Source organism: Podarcis filfolensis (assembly GCF_964270895.1).
Source record: "Podarcis filfolensis genome assembly, chromosome: 12".
NCBI classification, from domain to species: Eukaryota; Metazoa; Chordata; class Lepidosauria; order Squamata; family Lacertidae; genus Podarcis; species Podarcis filfolensis.
Window position 1 is genome coordinate 39,731,577 of NC_139614.1, and position 16,825 is coordinate 39,748,401.

At 44.7% G+C, this 16,825-nt stretch overlaps 1 protein-coding gene across 1 annotated transcript in view; it reads right to left on the reverse strand.

Moving 5' to 3' along the window:
• The window catches only part of LOC310746217 (uncharacterized protein), a gene marked incomplete at its 3' end in the record, with an annotated part of 139,276 nt that extends 122,680 nt beyond the window's left edge, over positions 1 to 16,596 (reverse strand). The window contains exon 1 of the mRNA XM_083580067.1: positions 16,558 to 16,596. Coding sequence (XP_083436193.1) covers positions 16,558 to 16,569 — 12 coding nt within the window. The 5' untranslated portion in view covers positions 16,570 to 16,596. The remainder of the gene's footprint in view (positions 1 to 16,557) is intronic.
• Positions 16,597 to 16,825: the final 229 nt, after the last annotated feature.

The following is a 16,825-nucleotide window of genomic DNA, read 5'->3' on the forward strand; positions in this document are numbered from 1 at the left end:
CTCGCCATACCAATAGCACAGCCTAACAATAGTTGTCAGAAATGTATATAAACTACAAGCTCTTGGGTACGTTTTAACATCAAACATGCTCATAAATTGAATTCTGAGCTAGAAATTGTACAGCTGGGGACAGTTAGCTGTGTCACACACACAACTGTGATGGCCCTGGAAAGCCATTCATAATGGGTGTCATGTAAACAGGCAGGCCAGGAAGTTCAAATGCATCTTTATATTTGATGTATACTGAGATTTGTTTGTAGTGTGTGTGTGTGTGTGTGTGTGTGTGTGTGTGTGTGTGTATGAATGAATGGATATGTGTGAGAGTTAGAGGGAGGATGGATGGATGGTGAATGAATGAGCAAGTGAATAAAGGAGAAAGGGGCAGGGAGCAAACAGAGGCTGTGGAGCCTAGAGAGAAGGAGGCTGCCTGCTCAGGGGGCAGCCTGAATGTATGACTTTTGACTTCTCCCGCCCCCAAAAGGCAGCACACCCCTCCTTTGACTACAGGCTCACTGGAAAAATAAAATATCCTGGGTTGATAGGGAGGTATGGCAACAAGCAACTTGCTAGGTGCTCTTGTTGGGGACTGATCTTCTAGATCTATTTTAATTGGGGTTCGGCCACAGATACTGCTTTGGTTGCCCTATAGGATGCTCTGGGTTGGGAGAAAGTCAGGAAGAGTGTGAACCTATTGATTCTCCTTTATCTCTCAGTGGCTTCTAGTACTGTTTACCACGGTTTACTTCTGGGGCAACTGACATTGCCATGGTTCAACTCCTACTTGGACAAACAGCCCCAGACCCCACTCAAAGAGGGTAAATTTAGCCCCTGTGTTATTTAATACCTGCATGAATCTGCTGAAAGGGATCGTACAGAGTTTTAGAGTGTGCTGCCATCAGCAGCCTGATGGCAAGCAGCTGTTTCCTCTCTTCTTCTTCTTCTTCTACAGGTGATGCCGTGGGTTTGCTGCCCCCATGTCCGGTCACAATAGCAGACTGAATGACGGTCAATCAACTGAAGCTTAATCCAGAGGTGACTGAGATCTTGCTAGTGGGTGGTTCTCCAGAGGGGTCTGCAATCTCCTCTAGATGTGGTCACACCATCCCAGAGTTCCCTCTGAAGTATCCATTTATTTTTACTTCATTTATAACCCACCTTTTTCCTCAAGGTTCTCCCCCTCCTCATTTAATCCCCACAAGAACCCTGTGAGGTAAGTTGGGCTGGGAGGCAGTGACTGAACCAAGGTCATCTAGTGAACTTCATGGCTAAGTGGGAAAATTCGAACCCTGGTCTCCCAGGTCCTGGTTTGAAACTCTAAGCATGACACCACGTTGGCACAGAATTGTAGCTCTGTGAGCCGAGAAGGTCTCCTAAGAACTCTCAGTGCTCTTAACAAACTACAGCTCCCATAATCCTTTGGGGGAAGCCATGACTGCTTGAAGCGGTATCACTGTGCTTTAAACATATGGTATGAATATGCCTCAGTCCTTCAATACACACAAGGTTCCAAATCCCATTGCAGTCAAGTCGCCTATCTTTCCAAGTGGAGATTTTTGCTTATGCTTTTGGTTGACCCATACAGGTTAAGCTATATACATGCAGCCTGAGCCAATCAGTGCATGTTTACTCAGAAGTAAGTTCTGTTCAGCGCAATAGCTTTACAAACCTGCTCAGGTTTAAGCTCAAAGGCATTTTCCAGAGCTGTGCCGCTGCTGAATAGTTTTCCCCCTGCAGTATGCAGAGAACATTAATAGTCGATTTGCCATTCGCATCTTACTGAAAGCTTTGGAATTGGGTTTAACCCAGTTGGTCTGTTATTAGTGTTTACAGATTAAGAACAGAAGGTTCAAATTAACTGGGATAAACAGTTGATTAAATATTTATTTTATTTGGCTAAAGTTCAGAGCACATAGTAAAAAGGACAAGGCATATCAGGAATGAAATCTGAGAGCAATCAAATGACCCAGCTGCTATTATTTTATTTCATTATGTGTACATTCTGCTTTTCATCTGTGATGGAACTTCAAGCATCGTACCTCAGGTTCTCAGGCTGTCTCGTGTCTTAAGTACTGACCCAGCAAGGCTGCTGCGTCATCATAGGCCTCCAGATCAGGCACCAGACCAAAGCTATGTACAGTGGTACCTCTGGTTACGTACTTAATTCGTTCCGGAGGTCCGTTCTTAACCTGAAAACATTCTTAACCTGAGGTACCACTTCAGCTAATGGGGCCTCCTGCTGCCGCTGGCACACAATTTCTGTTCTCATCCTGAGGTAAAGTTCTTAACCCGAGGTACTACTTCCGGGTTAGCAGAGTCTGTAACCTGAAGTGTCTGTAACCCGAGGTGTTTGTAACCTGAGGTACCACTGTACAGATAACAGCATTTAATAGTCATTGTGGCATTGCATTTGTGGCATATATCCTACCCTGTCAAAGAGTTCTGTGATGAATTCTGAAGCCCCCAAAGCAGCACCATGAACGAGCCAATGGTGTTTTACATCAATAGTGCAAGAAGTGTTTTACATCAATAGTGCAAGAAGTGGTGTACCATTCAGTACACTTCCTGCTTCCTGCAGCCAATCAGGTGTTTTACATCAATAGCCAAATGGTGTTTTACATCAATAGTGCAAGAAGTGGTGTACCATTCAGTACACTTCCCGCTTCCTGCAGCCAATCAGAAGCAGCGCTTTGGTTTCTGAACTTTTGGAAGTCAAACAGACTTCCAGAACGGATTCCATTTGACTTCCAAGGTACAACTGTATTCCTAGCAACTACCTAATGCTCATGGCGGATTTGTTAGTTGCTTTCACTGCCGTGAGCAGGGATCTGTATCTGGCACACCACCCAAAATCTCCACAACACAGATCTTTCCATCTACATATATAGCATATAACCAATTTGTGTTTTTATTTATATAAATATTCAGGCTTAAACAGACACACCCCTTTCAGTCCCCAAATCCAGCTTACTACAATGACGTGGAAATCAATCGCACAACAAAAATTCCACTAAAAGCAACCAAACCAGAAGCAATAGCATAAAAACAGCCCATAACATAACAGGACAGAGTAATAATCTCACCCTAATGCAGCAAAACAAAATTATCCTCACAGTACGCCTCAAGACTGATAAAAAGGGGCCACATGAGTGTCCCAAGATACAAAGTTCTACAATCTGGGTGCTGCCATCACAAAGGCCCTGTCTAGTCTTCTCACCCAGCAGACTTCTGACAGTAGCTGGGTGCAAACCAGCACCTCCGTAGATGACCTAAGTGGATGGGCAGGAATTTACAGGAGAAGACAACCCTTTCAATATCCTATTCCAAAACTGCTTAGGGCTTTGCAGGTGATCGACCTCACTTCTGAATCACGCTTGGAAAAGACCAGAACCCAATAAGGTCTGAAGAATATTGGCACCACATGCTCCAAAGAGCAAGCCCCAGCCAAATCTCTGTGCAAATGTGTGGATATATACAACATGCAAGTTTTCCGATTGTGCCCACACTGAACCAGACAGATGACTCATTTGCCAGTACCAAGTACCCATTGTCAAAGCTGTTATGAGACCAGTCCATAGGATTCCCCACCCCCCATATTCCCCCTTTCCTGGTTAGCTAAGTGGAAGACAGCATTTCCTCTGCACTCTGTATCTAAAATGGTTGGACCCCACTGGCTTTTTCCCTTCCTGCCTTGAAGGTGATCTGTACTGTGACTCCAGCACTAATCTGCTCCCCCAAGGGAGGTGAATTTCTTCATTACTGAAATGTAGGCCTGTAACAGTTTCTGCCCCAGTGTTGCCAATCTGGAGTTTATCTCGGTGGCAAATGGGCCTGAGCCTTCCAGTGAAATTAGAGCCTGCATTCTAAATTAAGTTGGCCAGATGTCTTCAGTTTAGCCAGACAGTCCTCGGTGTTTGCAGGGAAACCACCGAGACCCGCGAACCACCCCCGATTTGCCAGTTTTGCTCTGTACAGATGGCCCCACTTCGAAATCCATTCCTTCCCCATCTCTGCCACATGCAAGATGCAGATCAGCGAAAGCTGCTGCTGGTCAGTTTAAAAGACAAAACATCTTCCAAGCTGTGCTCGTAGCCGGGGAAGAAAGGAAGAAAAGCTCTCCTTTCAGAGGGCCCCTCTGGGTAACAATGGAAATCCCTTTGGGGATCTAATGGGCAAACCTCGTACAAAGAGATACATGACTCCCACCTCCAGCTGCTGCTTCAGTATAAAACAAGGGGAGTGAAGATTTGGCTACTTTCATCCAAATCCTCTTAGACAATGCGAGTGCAACGGGGTGTTTTTGCCCTTTTGTTCAACATGCTCTGCTTCAGAATCAGTGTAACATCCTTGGGCGAGGGAGACAGAGCGCAGCTTGTAGGCAACAAATTACCAAAGGGTCTTCTTATTGTCTAACAGCACACAGAGTACCAGTGAGGTGAGAGAAAGCTTTTCCCAGAGATTTGATGGTACGGTTACAACAGCACCGCTGCCCATGGCATGTGCCTACTCTATTCTCCTTGTCGTTCAAAGATTATGCAGGTTTTTGGTAAACCCTCCAAAAACCTGTGGACACTGTTTGATCAGCAGGACGAAAGAAATCTGTTTGGACCATGAGTGTGAGAGAGGCTGATGCTTCTCTTATGCAGCCTTAAGTCATCTTAAAATGCTCTCTCTGTGTGTGTCGGGTTTTGCAATCGTCAGCCATCTACCTTGAATCCTTAAACTGCTCTGAAAGCATCCCTAACAGTAAAGCACAATAGGATGACTCAGTGAGAGATCTGCCAATAGGAGAAAAAGAGTCTCTCGGGGGCATATGCAAGTTTGCTTGTTGGCAGAGTTTGTATCGAGCTGCCAAGGTGCTTTTTAAACTTGGGGCACTTTGGGGATTGCATTGCAAAGGGATGCTGACTGGGAAAGACTGTAGCTTGAATTCCAGGTAGTACTTGTGTGTGCAGTTGGAATATTTTCCCCTGCCCTCCTTATTCTAGGAGGACAAGGAGAGGGCTGTTGAAGCAAGCCAAGGGCCCATTAGTCCAGAATCCTGACTCATGTGCCAGCCAGCCAGTTGCTCCCAAGGCAAAGCGCCTTTTGGGAAACAAAGGGATGGCGAGAGACCATTACTAGGGGAACAAGGATTTCATCCAGGATCTAAATATATTCTAGCTTGAAAGCTCCCCACCTCCAATGATGCAATTAGGTTTTAAGGTCTATAAACTTGCTTTCAAAGTAGCCTCGAGTGCTGGCAACTCTCTTTACAGAGCTTAAGCACCACTCCGCCACACATCCTGTTCTCTTCTCCCCCCCTTTCCCCGTCAGCATGGCTCAGCCAACAGCCTCTGCTGGATGAAAGGGATGGTCATTTTGCACAGATGGCAATGAATCCTGTGCTGACCCTGCAGATGCTATAGCTCAGGAAGGAGGGGGTAGCTGGCCCTGGGGGGCTGAATATGGACCTCCAGGCCTCTCTACTTGGCCCATGCGACTCTCCCTAGACAACATCCCTCACCCACAGCCCCCTTGGGGACTTTGGCTTGGCTGGAAAGTCTCAAATTGTGATAATGGTTCTTGCTTGCAGGATGAAGAGAGATGTCAGCATGGAACCCTACAGCTTTTGTGTGGCTGAAATGTAGCCTACATCCATTGCTCCGCCCACTTTCCCCTCTGGCTCCACCCACCTCTGGAATGCCAATCCCAGAAGGTTATCTATGAGGAAGTGCAGCCCTGGAAAAATGTCCCCCATCCCTGCTGTAGCAGGCAATACAGAAGCATCCTACACGTTGAGCGAAACTCAAAGCCCATCTTGCTCTTCCACTGATCTTTCGTAAGCGATTCCACCGTAGCAGCTTCATAAAGGAGTAAGTTTTAGCCTGTCAGTGGCTGAAAGGCTCTTAAGATGCAGTGTGAGTTACCTTGATCTCAATGCATTTCTGTTCTCCGTGATTTAAGCAGTGCTGCTTTACCCCAGGCACAGTCCTTGTGCCAGCGACGTGTCCTCGGAGAGAGACGCCCCAAAGGTCCCTGCCGCATTCACTGCACCATCACGTGCACAGCCCATGCGCTCAGGCTACAGCTGCCAACACATGCACTGCAGGTGACAGCATGCACTGGTTACCTGCACACAGCAGGTTAGGGTTTTTAAAAACATCACATTCTCCCACATGCAGCAGCTATAAGAGTTTTCCTGTATCGGCAGCGTGGGTTAGCAAATGTTTAAAGTGGGCTGAGGTTTTCCACTACATTGCTCTGGCAATATCCTAGGTCAGCTCCCACTGGGCCAGTTCAGCATTCCTTACAAAGGACCCTACATTAAAACATTTGTTGGTGCAGAAACTCCCAGGAGTTTATAAGGCTAGTGTTATGCAAGATTGAGGCTGCAATCCTAGACACACACTGGGAGTGTGTCGCACTCATCTCAGTGTGACTTGTTTGCCTTTGAGTAGATGGGATGGCACTGTAAAATGACTTTGTACCACTGCATCTGGTAGGAGAGTCACAAAGCACTGCAGAGAGGGAGAATTTAAGTACCACCAAGACAAGAAACCTGTGAAGTCTCCGTGCCTCATCCTTGGATGGTGCCCTCCCCTCTCCTCCTGCATGGAAAGAACAGAAAGATGCATGTCCCAAAAAGGGCAGCTGAGCAGCACAAAGTTATTAGTCACCCAGGTATTTACAGTGTTTTTCCTACTTCCTTTCTCCCATGGCCTTTGTGGTCAGCAGAACAAAATTCCTGGGAACTCCCACCTAAACACAAGTTTCCTGTTTATGCTCTCCTAGTGCTTTTATGCTGTTGCTGCTGAAAACCAGGGGACCAATGTTGCCACAGAACAACGCAAACAGAGATTGCAGGTGAGCAGAGAGCAGCGAAGACGCCTGGTCTCTCTCCACACATTTCTCTTTGGTGAAAAACGGGGAGGGAGGAGGGCAAAGAAAAAAGAGAATAATGATCAACATGTTTCTCTCCCTCTCTTAGCTTCTTTGTCTTTTTTGCCAAAATCTAAAAACAGGGAGGGGGTGTTTTGTGTCTGTTTTGCCCTATAGATCTGTCCATCAAAGTGGGGAAGGAAGTGCTAGTCCAGGTGGGATTCTGATAAGTAGCTGAGCTGCATAGTCAGGCTGGCAAAAGGTAGCTTGTGAGAATGGACAAAGCTGTGGATTTCAGATTCTCTCCCTTTCACGTTGTTCCAACCTTAAGTTCAGCTTGCCCTGTTTCATAATCAGTATGTGATTTTTAATTCTAAAAGTTTGCATGGAGATTTGTATATGAGGTAGCTCAGTTGGTTTGAGCAAGGTGCTGACAACACCAAGGTCACAGGTTTGATCCCCATATGGGACAGCTGCGTATTCCGGCATTGCAGGGGGTTGGACTAGATGGTCCTCAGGGTCCCTTCCAACTCTACAATTCTGTGATTTTAGGAATGCCAAATGTTGCCAAACATATGCAATTTTGCAAGCCATTTTCCTAATGGAATGTCATTTTGCACACTATGTTTCCACTAATTTCCGGGCACTTCTTGTGGCCGGAGACCAGGCGCCGCAAAATTCAGAGAAGCGTGAATTCTGAAGGATAGCTGAGTTTGCTCATTTATTGGTCCATAAAGTGCAAATTAGGGAGGTTCATATAAAAATGCAAATCAAACATTTTTCTCTGCCCCGCCCCCAATCCCTAGCAGTACAGCTAACTCTGGAAAAAGAAGGCAACAGTCCAGGCGATGTATTCAAAGAATTTGACTTGAATGCCAACATCTCCCGCTTGTTCCTGACAATCTTACCTGCTCTGTGGGGGAGAGGGGACCAGATCACGAGTGCCCTCCACCCTAACTATTATGCATTCGGACTTGGGCTATGGATGAGCATCTCATTTGCCTGTATTTGCTTCTGCTTCAGAACCAACATCTGGCTTGGGAATTAGAGGTATTGCCACACAGAGTATCCCCAACGAGCCGTCTCTGGATTCACTAGAAAAGGATCTGAGTCAAAAGGAGCTGGAATTTGAGATGGCGTGGGCTGGCTTACCATGCAGCCATTATACGCTAATAAAATACTGGGTTGTTATGTAATGATCTCCAAGGGATCGGAAGGATCTGGTATACAGTACTCTTCCAGAGCTTGCTGTGCAGCAATAAAAAATTTCTGAAATGTTATGTAAGTGCAAAACTAGCACACCAGAGAGCAAAGCTTGAGCCCAGCCCTATTTGAGTGGTGCTCATTTTAAGGTGGGGAACCGTTTGGCTGTGGCTCCACTCCCTTGAAACTGGAAGTGGTACAGCCTGTTCCATGGCCTCTCCCACTTTAGCCACCTGGCCCAGCATCCTTCTCAGGCCCCAGAAGACTCAGGTTCACCTTCGACCAAAAGGAGGGTGATACAGGGAGTGGCAAGAAAGTCACGGTTCAGCCTTTCCTTCCCTGGTCTGGTCCCCTGCCCACCTTCTCTGCCTGAACCCCAAGGATGCTATCTGGCTATTGGGGGAGGCAGAGGAGAGGATCCTCCGACCCAGGGGGTGAATGAAGCCCCCCATGCCTTTCCGTCCCACCCACAGAACTCTCCCCAGGCCACCAGGTCAGCTTCACACCCTCCTTGAGTTTTTGCCTCGCTGGAATGTGCCCTTGAACTCCAAAAACGCCTCTTCCTTGCCTGGATGGAGGATGAGAGGGACGTTGGCTTTGGACTAACCTACTGTGCAAAGGCAACATTTACATTTGTTTCACCTCGCGCTTTTGTCTCTGACCCCTCAACCCTTGGCACGTGGCCCTTGGAAGGTTGCTCAGAAGGGAATGTCTCCCCTGGCCTGAGAAATGATTCCCCACACCTGGTAGAAGAAAGTGAGGGACTTAAGTAGGGCATTCCGGGGGGGGGGGTTCAGTGTTGGTTAGATTAAGCTGGGGAGGCACCAGCAAAAGTGAGAGTATTGTCCTTATTTTCCAAGGACAGTCCTGGATTTACAGAAGCCATCCCGGTTTCTGATTTGATCCCAGAATGTCCCGCTTTTCCTTGGGACGTCCCTATCTTCATCGGAGAAACGTAGCAGGGTATGGTTATGCGATCCCCGAAACAGGGAGATAAGTAACTGTACAGCCCTTAGAAGACTTCTGAAGGCAGCCCTGTATAGGGAAGTTTTTTTTAATGTTTAATGTTTTATTGTGTTTTTATATATGTTGGAAGCTGCCCAGAGTGGCTTAGGTGACCCAGTCATATGTGCAAGATATAAATAATGTTGTTGTTGTTGTTGGTTGTTGTTGTTATGGAACAGGATGTCCCTATTTTCATCAGAGAAATATAGGGGATGCTATACACACATAGTTGGGGTAGCTGGTGGTTGTGGCTGGGTGTCCCCCGTATTTCTATGCTCTGCTAGTACTTAGGAGGGTTCCCATATGCTATTTGCTTTGGTTTGTATTGATGTTCAAGAGCAAGGGTGGGGAAACGCAGATTCAAGGGCCAAATGTAGAAGAAGAGAAGAAGAGTTTGGATTTGATATCCCGCTTTATCACTACCCGAAGGAGTCTCAAAGCGGCTAACATTCTCCTTTCCCTTCCTCCCCCACAACAAACACTCTGTGAGGTGAGTGAGGCTGAGACTTCAGAGAAGTGTGACTAGCCCAAGGTCACCCAGCAGCTGCGTGTGGAGGAGCGGGGAAGCGAACCCGGTTCACCAGATTACGAGTCCACCGCTCTTAACCAGTACACCACGCTGGCTCTCAGAGCACTTCAGAGCTCTTCATTCAGCCCTCTGGACCCTTCCCGGGCCACACCTCCTCACCGGCCCTGCTCCACACCTCTCTCCACAACTTTTGCCTAACTAGAATGTGACCTTGAACTCTAAACAGGGCCTTTTGCTTGCTTGGATGTAAGCGTAGAAACCTCTGGCTTTTGTGGCTGGACTTCAGCCTCTGGGAGTCACATCCACTGCCCCACCCACTGTTGTCATGCGGCCCCTGGGAACTCGCTTGTGATGGAATGAGGCCCTCAGGCTGGAAATGGTTTCCCTGCTCTTGTTCAAGAAGAGATTTCATCTAATTGTTCTGCGCTGCTCTAAAATGTGGATTTTTTTTTATTGTATTGATTTTGTTATTTGTCATATTTTTTAGTTCAGATCATTGAAATAAGAAGCGGCATGTTAACAATAATAACTGGAGATTAATGAAAAGGACAGGTGGGTGCTGCTTTGTCTCTTAGTGTACAGTGGTACCTCGGGTTAAGAACTTAATTTGTTCTGGAGGTCCGTTCTTAACCTGAAACTGTTCTTAACCTGAAGCTGTGCCGCCGCCGTGTGATTTCTGTTCTCATCCTGAAGCAAAGTTCTTAACCCGAAGTACTATTTCTGGGTTAGCAAAGTCTGTAACCTGAAGCGTCTGTAATCCAAGGTACCACTGTACTGGGGAATTTAAAGATTCGGTAGGGCTCTGGGCAGGGCAGGTATTGGATGCAGTATTAAGTCTAGGAAACAGGAATGACTGCTTTGTTAAAGGGCTACTGTACCTTTTACAACTACATGACAAGCAGAAATTCAGCAGATGAAGCTTTCCCCAACATATATTAGGTGCAACAATGGAAAGAAAAGGTTTACCTAGTGAATTTCCTTCTTCCTAGTTTGGAGAAGTTCAAATTGCTCCTCTGCTAGGAGCAAAAAAGTTGATTTACTTGGTTTTAACCGTTTACCCCAAATTTCTTTAGTTTGGTGATTAAATCTGTGACCGAGGATCCTATACACTAATACCAAGCTCATTTTCTGCATGTAGATATTTTTATAGTGAAAATGACACTATCCAAGTAGAAGGGGAAGGGGGGGACATCAGCAGTTTTTTTTTGGGGGGGAGGGGTTTGCAGAAAGCTTACAGAAGTACAAAAATATATTTAGAAACAAAACCCAGAATAACCCAGCAAGGACTGAGCATACCCACTCAGTCCAGAATACTGACTTTTTGAGGAGGGTGATGGTGGGTTGGAGACTGGAACAAGAGATGGAACAGTGCATCCTAGCTGGCCAGAATCCTGAACGAGAAAACTCTACTTAGACAACTGAGTAATACTGCATTTCTTGCCAATTTTGCTTCCCGCCACTGTGTACTATATACACATGAACGTATTGCAAAGGATAAAACTAAAAGAGCTTATTATTAGGATTCCCCAGAGGTGTGTGTAGCAGAATGCTTCACCTGTTGAATATCCTCTACCTGCTGAAATCACAGGAATCCTGCAGGGGGGGCGGGACTGGCAGGCCTATTTAAATCTAGCAGTTGTAGAGCTGTAGCCAACACACCACCCACAACACACTTTTTATTCACATCAGCTGGACCTAAAAGTGGAAGTTCAATATTACTTTTGATTTCCGGCCTTGGGTTTGCTTTGAGCTGGACCCTTAATGTTATTTAAACACAGTTGTGTGTATTTAATTATATCACAAATTATGTCACTTTGACCGCAGACAGCCTCGAACTGAATTTATTTTAGCAGCTGCCGATCAGAAAAGAATAACGGTGCTTTTTGTATACGGCCCATTAATACAGCAAACTTTTTATCCGCTCTTGCGGAGACCCCAGGATAATGGGGATGATTCACAATGTATAAACCACGTCGCAGCCTGAGGCCATCAAAACGGTGTACAGCAGGATAAAATTAAAATGCAAATGATGTAAATTCTAAAAATGATTAAAACCTTCTCTACAACAATACATTCTTACAGGTTTACAATTTCAATACTGTTTGCAGCTGCAAAACACTGCTTCGTTTCCAATCAGTGCGTATCTGGTAACATGCCGTAACTTTCTATAGCACAAATGTTCTGGTTCATTTTTGTCCCAATTTTGTTGCTCTATAGCCCCTCTAGACAGCACTGGGGAAGCATAGCACATCAGACTGAAGTAGAAGGAATCTACCACTGATGCCCTATTATCGTGTCTAGAACATGTTGCTTCATACAGCTGCAATAAAACACCAATCTGCAGGGGCTCCATGTCTAATTTCAGCTGGTAATTGATTCCAGAGGGCCGGAGCTGCAACACTAAAAGTCCAGTTTCTTGTAGAAGGGTTGGGTATGAATTCAAACCACCACCATCACCACTACCACCAGCAACAACGTGAACCTCTGGGACAAGCGGTACTCTCAGTAGTGCCCTATCTGAAAAGCTGTGCAGTTGCTGGAAAGGAATATTCAAGCTGAAGCAGCCTCTTAGGTAAATTGGTCCTAAGCAAAGATGAACTGTAAAAAAGGCTACAGTCCCATGCACCAGGTATGGGGAATTTTTGGCCCTCCAGATTTTGCTGAACAATGTTCAAGGATGCCTATGCTTGCTTGGGCTGACAGCACTTGTAATTCAGCAACATCTGAAGGGCCAAAGGTTCCCCACACCTGTTATACACACTATTTTCTACATTTTAAAAAATTGTGCTTCTATTGTTTCTTACTCCTTTGTTAGCTGCCCTGAAAATATAAGTTTATGTTGAAGCTGCAGGATATAAATGATGGAAATACAGTGGTACCTCTGGTTACAGACGCTTCAGGTTACAGATGCTTCAGGTTACAGACTTCGCTAACCCAGAAATAGTACCTCGAGCTAAGAACTTTGCTTCAGGATGAGAACAGAAATCATGCAGCGGCAGTGGGAGGCCCCATTAGCTAAAGTGGTGCTTCAGGTTAAGAACAGTTTCAGGTTAAGAACGGACCTCCGGAACGAACTAAGTTCTTAACCCAAGGTACCACTGTAGAGGTGAAGGCTTTTCTCAAGAAGCCTGTTCCTGAATGGGCTGCATTTCTTTTTTGCTGCTTATTTATTTAAAACCAGCCTATGTTTTTAAAAATGCTTGTTAAACTGCTGCTTTTAAATTGGCAGCCTTCTGAACATCAGTGTGTTTTTACAAGATGCAAGCCCCCTCGGGTGAGCTGTGCCCTCCTAAGGTGGTCTATAAGCAGTTTTATAAAGAAACAGATGAACTCTCTGAGGCTTACCTCTGAGTAGACATGCATATCTAGCACATACATCGACAGAGCATAAATAACCTGATTTGTGCTGGTGAAATCCTAACAAGTGCATCGCTATTGTCATGACGCAGAGACTCCCATCAAAAATCTTTTCACGACCCACAAAGTCCACACTGAGGATGACTTTAAGCTTGAATTGTAAAACTGAAAGAGAAGCCCAGAGATTTCTTTGTTACCCGGGCTCCTGTTTTATGAACCTTAAGGTTTAATTCTCCCGTCTTAAAAAAGCAACAGAAAATAAAAAAAATATGTGGCCTTTCCTTTGTTAGGTTAGCACTCAAGGAAAAGATGAAACAGAAGCAATGTCGTTTCTATTGAGCTGTATCAGGTTACAAAGCAGATGTCTTGCATGCAGGGATGGCGAGGTGAGGAGAACAGATGGCGCACCAGGAAAAGCATTGGTGCATTTCCCCAACGCCAGACACTGTAGGACAGCAGGGGAGGCCCTGGCCACCTGGGTCCCACACAGGTGGTGGTTAATAAACAACAACAACAACAATAACTCAACGCCGAGGAATAATGTAAAGGAAATCATAACTCCTATCTTTGTCCACCTGCACATTAATAGTGTGCCACCCAGCTAGAATGGTTCTTGCATTTCTCTGATGACCAAGGTTGCTTCCAAACAGGGGTCCTTCAGGGCCATACCTTTCCCACCATCCTCTCGAAGAAGAATTTTAAAAGTTTGGTGGTCCACACCACTTTTTGTTGTTATTTAGTCGTTTAGTCGTGTCTGACTCTTCGTGACCCCATGGACCAGAGCACACCAGGCACTCCTGTCTTCCACTGCCTCCCTCAGTTTGGTCAGACTCATGTTTGTAGCTTCGAGAACACCATCCAACCATCTCGTCCTCTGTCATCCCCTTCTCCTTGTGCCCTCCATCTTTCCCAGCATCAGGGTCTTTTCCAGGGAGTCTTCTTTTCTCATGAGGTGGCCAAAGTATTGGAGCCTCAGCTTCAGGATCTGTCCTTCCAGTGAGCACTCAGAGCTGATTTTCTTAAGAATGGAGAGGTTTGATCTTCTTGCAGTCCATGGGACTCTCAAGAGTCTCCTCCAGCACCATAATTCAAAAGCATCAATTCTTCATAGTACTTTGCATCCAGCAATGCCCTTCTGATGGCCAAGATCCTTCTGTAATTGTTTACTCAGTGGTCAGTCTCTTTCTGCCAAGCTCCCCTGCCATGCTAGTTAATAGTTTCCTTCTTGCAGGTTCCATCCCTTTGAGCAGGGCTGAAGGAAAAGGTTTGATTATTGGGTTTCTCCAATCATTGGCAGTCTTCAAATAAGCTTTACTCAGAACAGACCCATTGAAATTAGTGGACCTAACTTCAGTGTTTCTATTGTGAGTAAAACTTGCCATCTCACCCCAACTACCTTCAATAAATATTGTGCATACAAACCAAGACAAATTATATATATATATATATATATATATATATATATATATATATATATGCAGGAAGTGAGATATTTATCCATTTACTCCATTGGGTACATTATATCTTGTGCCATTTCAAATAATGTCTATCCATCTCTTTTTTGTAATTCAAATATTTTTCCTCCAGCCATATGTACATGTATGATTTGGAAGAATGTCCAGATTTAGAATGGGATTTACTAAAGCTCAGGTGTCTGAATCAGTTGCATCTTGAGTGTAGGATAGCCACATGTTCTACAGAAGAACTTCTAGGCCCATCTCGTCCAGCATCCTGTTCTCACAGTGGCCAACCAGATGCCTATGGGAAGCCCACAAGCAGCACCCGAGGGCAAGTATGTGAAGCAGCCTTCTTTTTGAAATGTCCAGGTCTGATTTAAGGATGGCAAAACGTAAGAAGAGAGAGCAGGGGCTTTGAAGTTGCCCATCAACAGGACCTGGTTAACAGTTTAAACAGCTGTTCACACATTTGTCTGCAAGACCACAGTGTTCCCCACTATCCTGAGATGAAATATATGTCTATTTAAATTGCATTAATTATATCTAAGTATGCAACTATACACATAAATTGGCACATATGAGTTTTATGCAAATCTATGACCTGTTTCTTTGACAATGCATAAGTGTCCGCTCTACCTGAGTGTAGGGATGTAGGAAGGCATCATTTCCACTCCATTGTATGCAACGTGGTTTCCATTCCGCTGCAATTTATCTTCTGCCCAAACTCACATTATTCTGCTCGCTGTCCCCTGTGGTGAAATGATGTAACTTATGTAATGCAGTTAAGCACATAAATTATGTTGTCATTATGTTATTCCACCCCATTCATTTCAACTTAAAGGAAACACAATGCAAAAAGGGTGTGTGTGTGTGTGTGTGTCTAAACAATTGCATATCAACTGCGAACTGAAAGCAGCAGCAGCAGCAACAACAACAACAGTAAATACTGATCATAGTCATTGGACTGATTCCTGTTCTGGACATGGAATAAATAAGCAAACATTGGCAATTTCTTCTCCCATTTCTATTTTTGTTGGAAGTCGAGTAGGAAGGGACGCCACATGCCAAATATTTTCAGCAGATGTATAAGATCACAAACAATTCACTTATATAAAGAAAATTACTGAAAGAAATTACTAAGCTTAATCTTCCAAAGCAAACAAACAAACACAGCCATATGTCAGCCGCCTTAAAAGCAATTGCAGTGAGCTGGCTATTTAAGGCAGCTTTTCCTGTATAGCAACTTGCTGCCCAGATCTGGCAAAACCATATTTGCCTCATATCCATAAACCACAAAATGGAACTGTTTGGTCAGTGTGTTAAAAACTGCAGAACCCATAGGACAAGCAGCTCTATGCCAATGGCTTGCCTTGCATATCACCTCGTTTTTGATGTGTGAACTGATCACAAGATCTCTATGGACTGCTTTGAGACGGTTCCCACACACAGTCTTGCCAAGTGATCGCTGCAGCATCAAGTGATAGCTGTTACATGGGACTGAGGCATCACAGGTCTTAACCTGCAGGCCAGCCCTTCACATAACCCCAAGCACAAGGTTTTCCAAAGAAAAGCATGATCAGGGCAGGCTATGGAGCAGTGCTGGGAAAGTACATTTTAAAAAGCAATCCATTCCAGTTCATCCCTTCCAAATTGGAACTAATTCCATTCCAGCTCAATTCACAACTCATTTACATGGTATTTCACACAAACACACCCACCTTCCTAAGTTTACAAGCTGCTCTGCTAAAGTATAAAATATATTTAAGAATACTAAGGAAGCATCAAAGCTTCAGTGTAATGTGAACAATTTTTTAATCTATTTTTCTCAACAATCATGATCTGTAACCTTAAACATCGTTCTTCAATAAGGTGAAAATGGCAGATGCAAAGGCCACAACCACAGAAGTATTAATTATTGTATAAATATAAGTATAAATATAAATATAAATTATTGAATTAAAATTAAAACGGAATTCAATTTAAAATTTCCCAAAGTTCCTTCACAAAAAGTTTGGTTCGCCCAGAAATTATAAGAACTACTTTCAGGTGTAATTCAGAGATTTTTGAATCAATTTGGTGAATTAGCTGAACTGAATCAGTTCATTCCAGTGCTATTTTTCTACATTAAAAAAAGGTGCCAGAACTCACCATGAATGCCATCCTTGTTGTCTTATAATGGCAATGACGCCCACCTGACAGGTGCCGGAATGTATTCTGGAATGTTCCAACTGAAAAAAGGCCTGGTTCATTCCAAGGACTGGTCTGAAGTGAGTTGGGAGACTGGAAGTGGGAGTCAGAACTGAAGACCAACCCAGATTAGAGAACAAACCAGAAGGCAGGGCCACAGACACAAGTGAGAGAAACCAACAACACTCACATTGGCCTTGTTGCTCAAGCAACATTCAGCTGGGAAAAG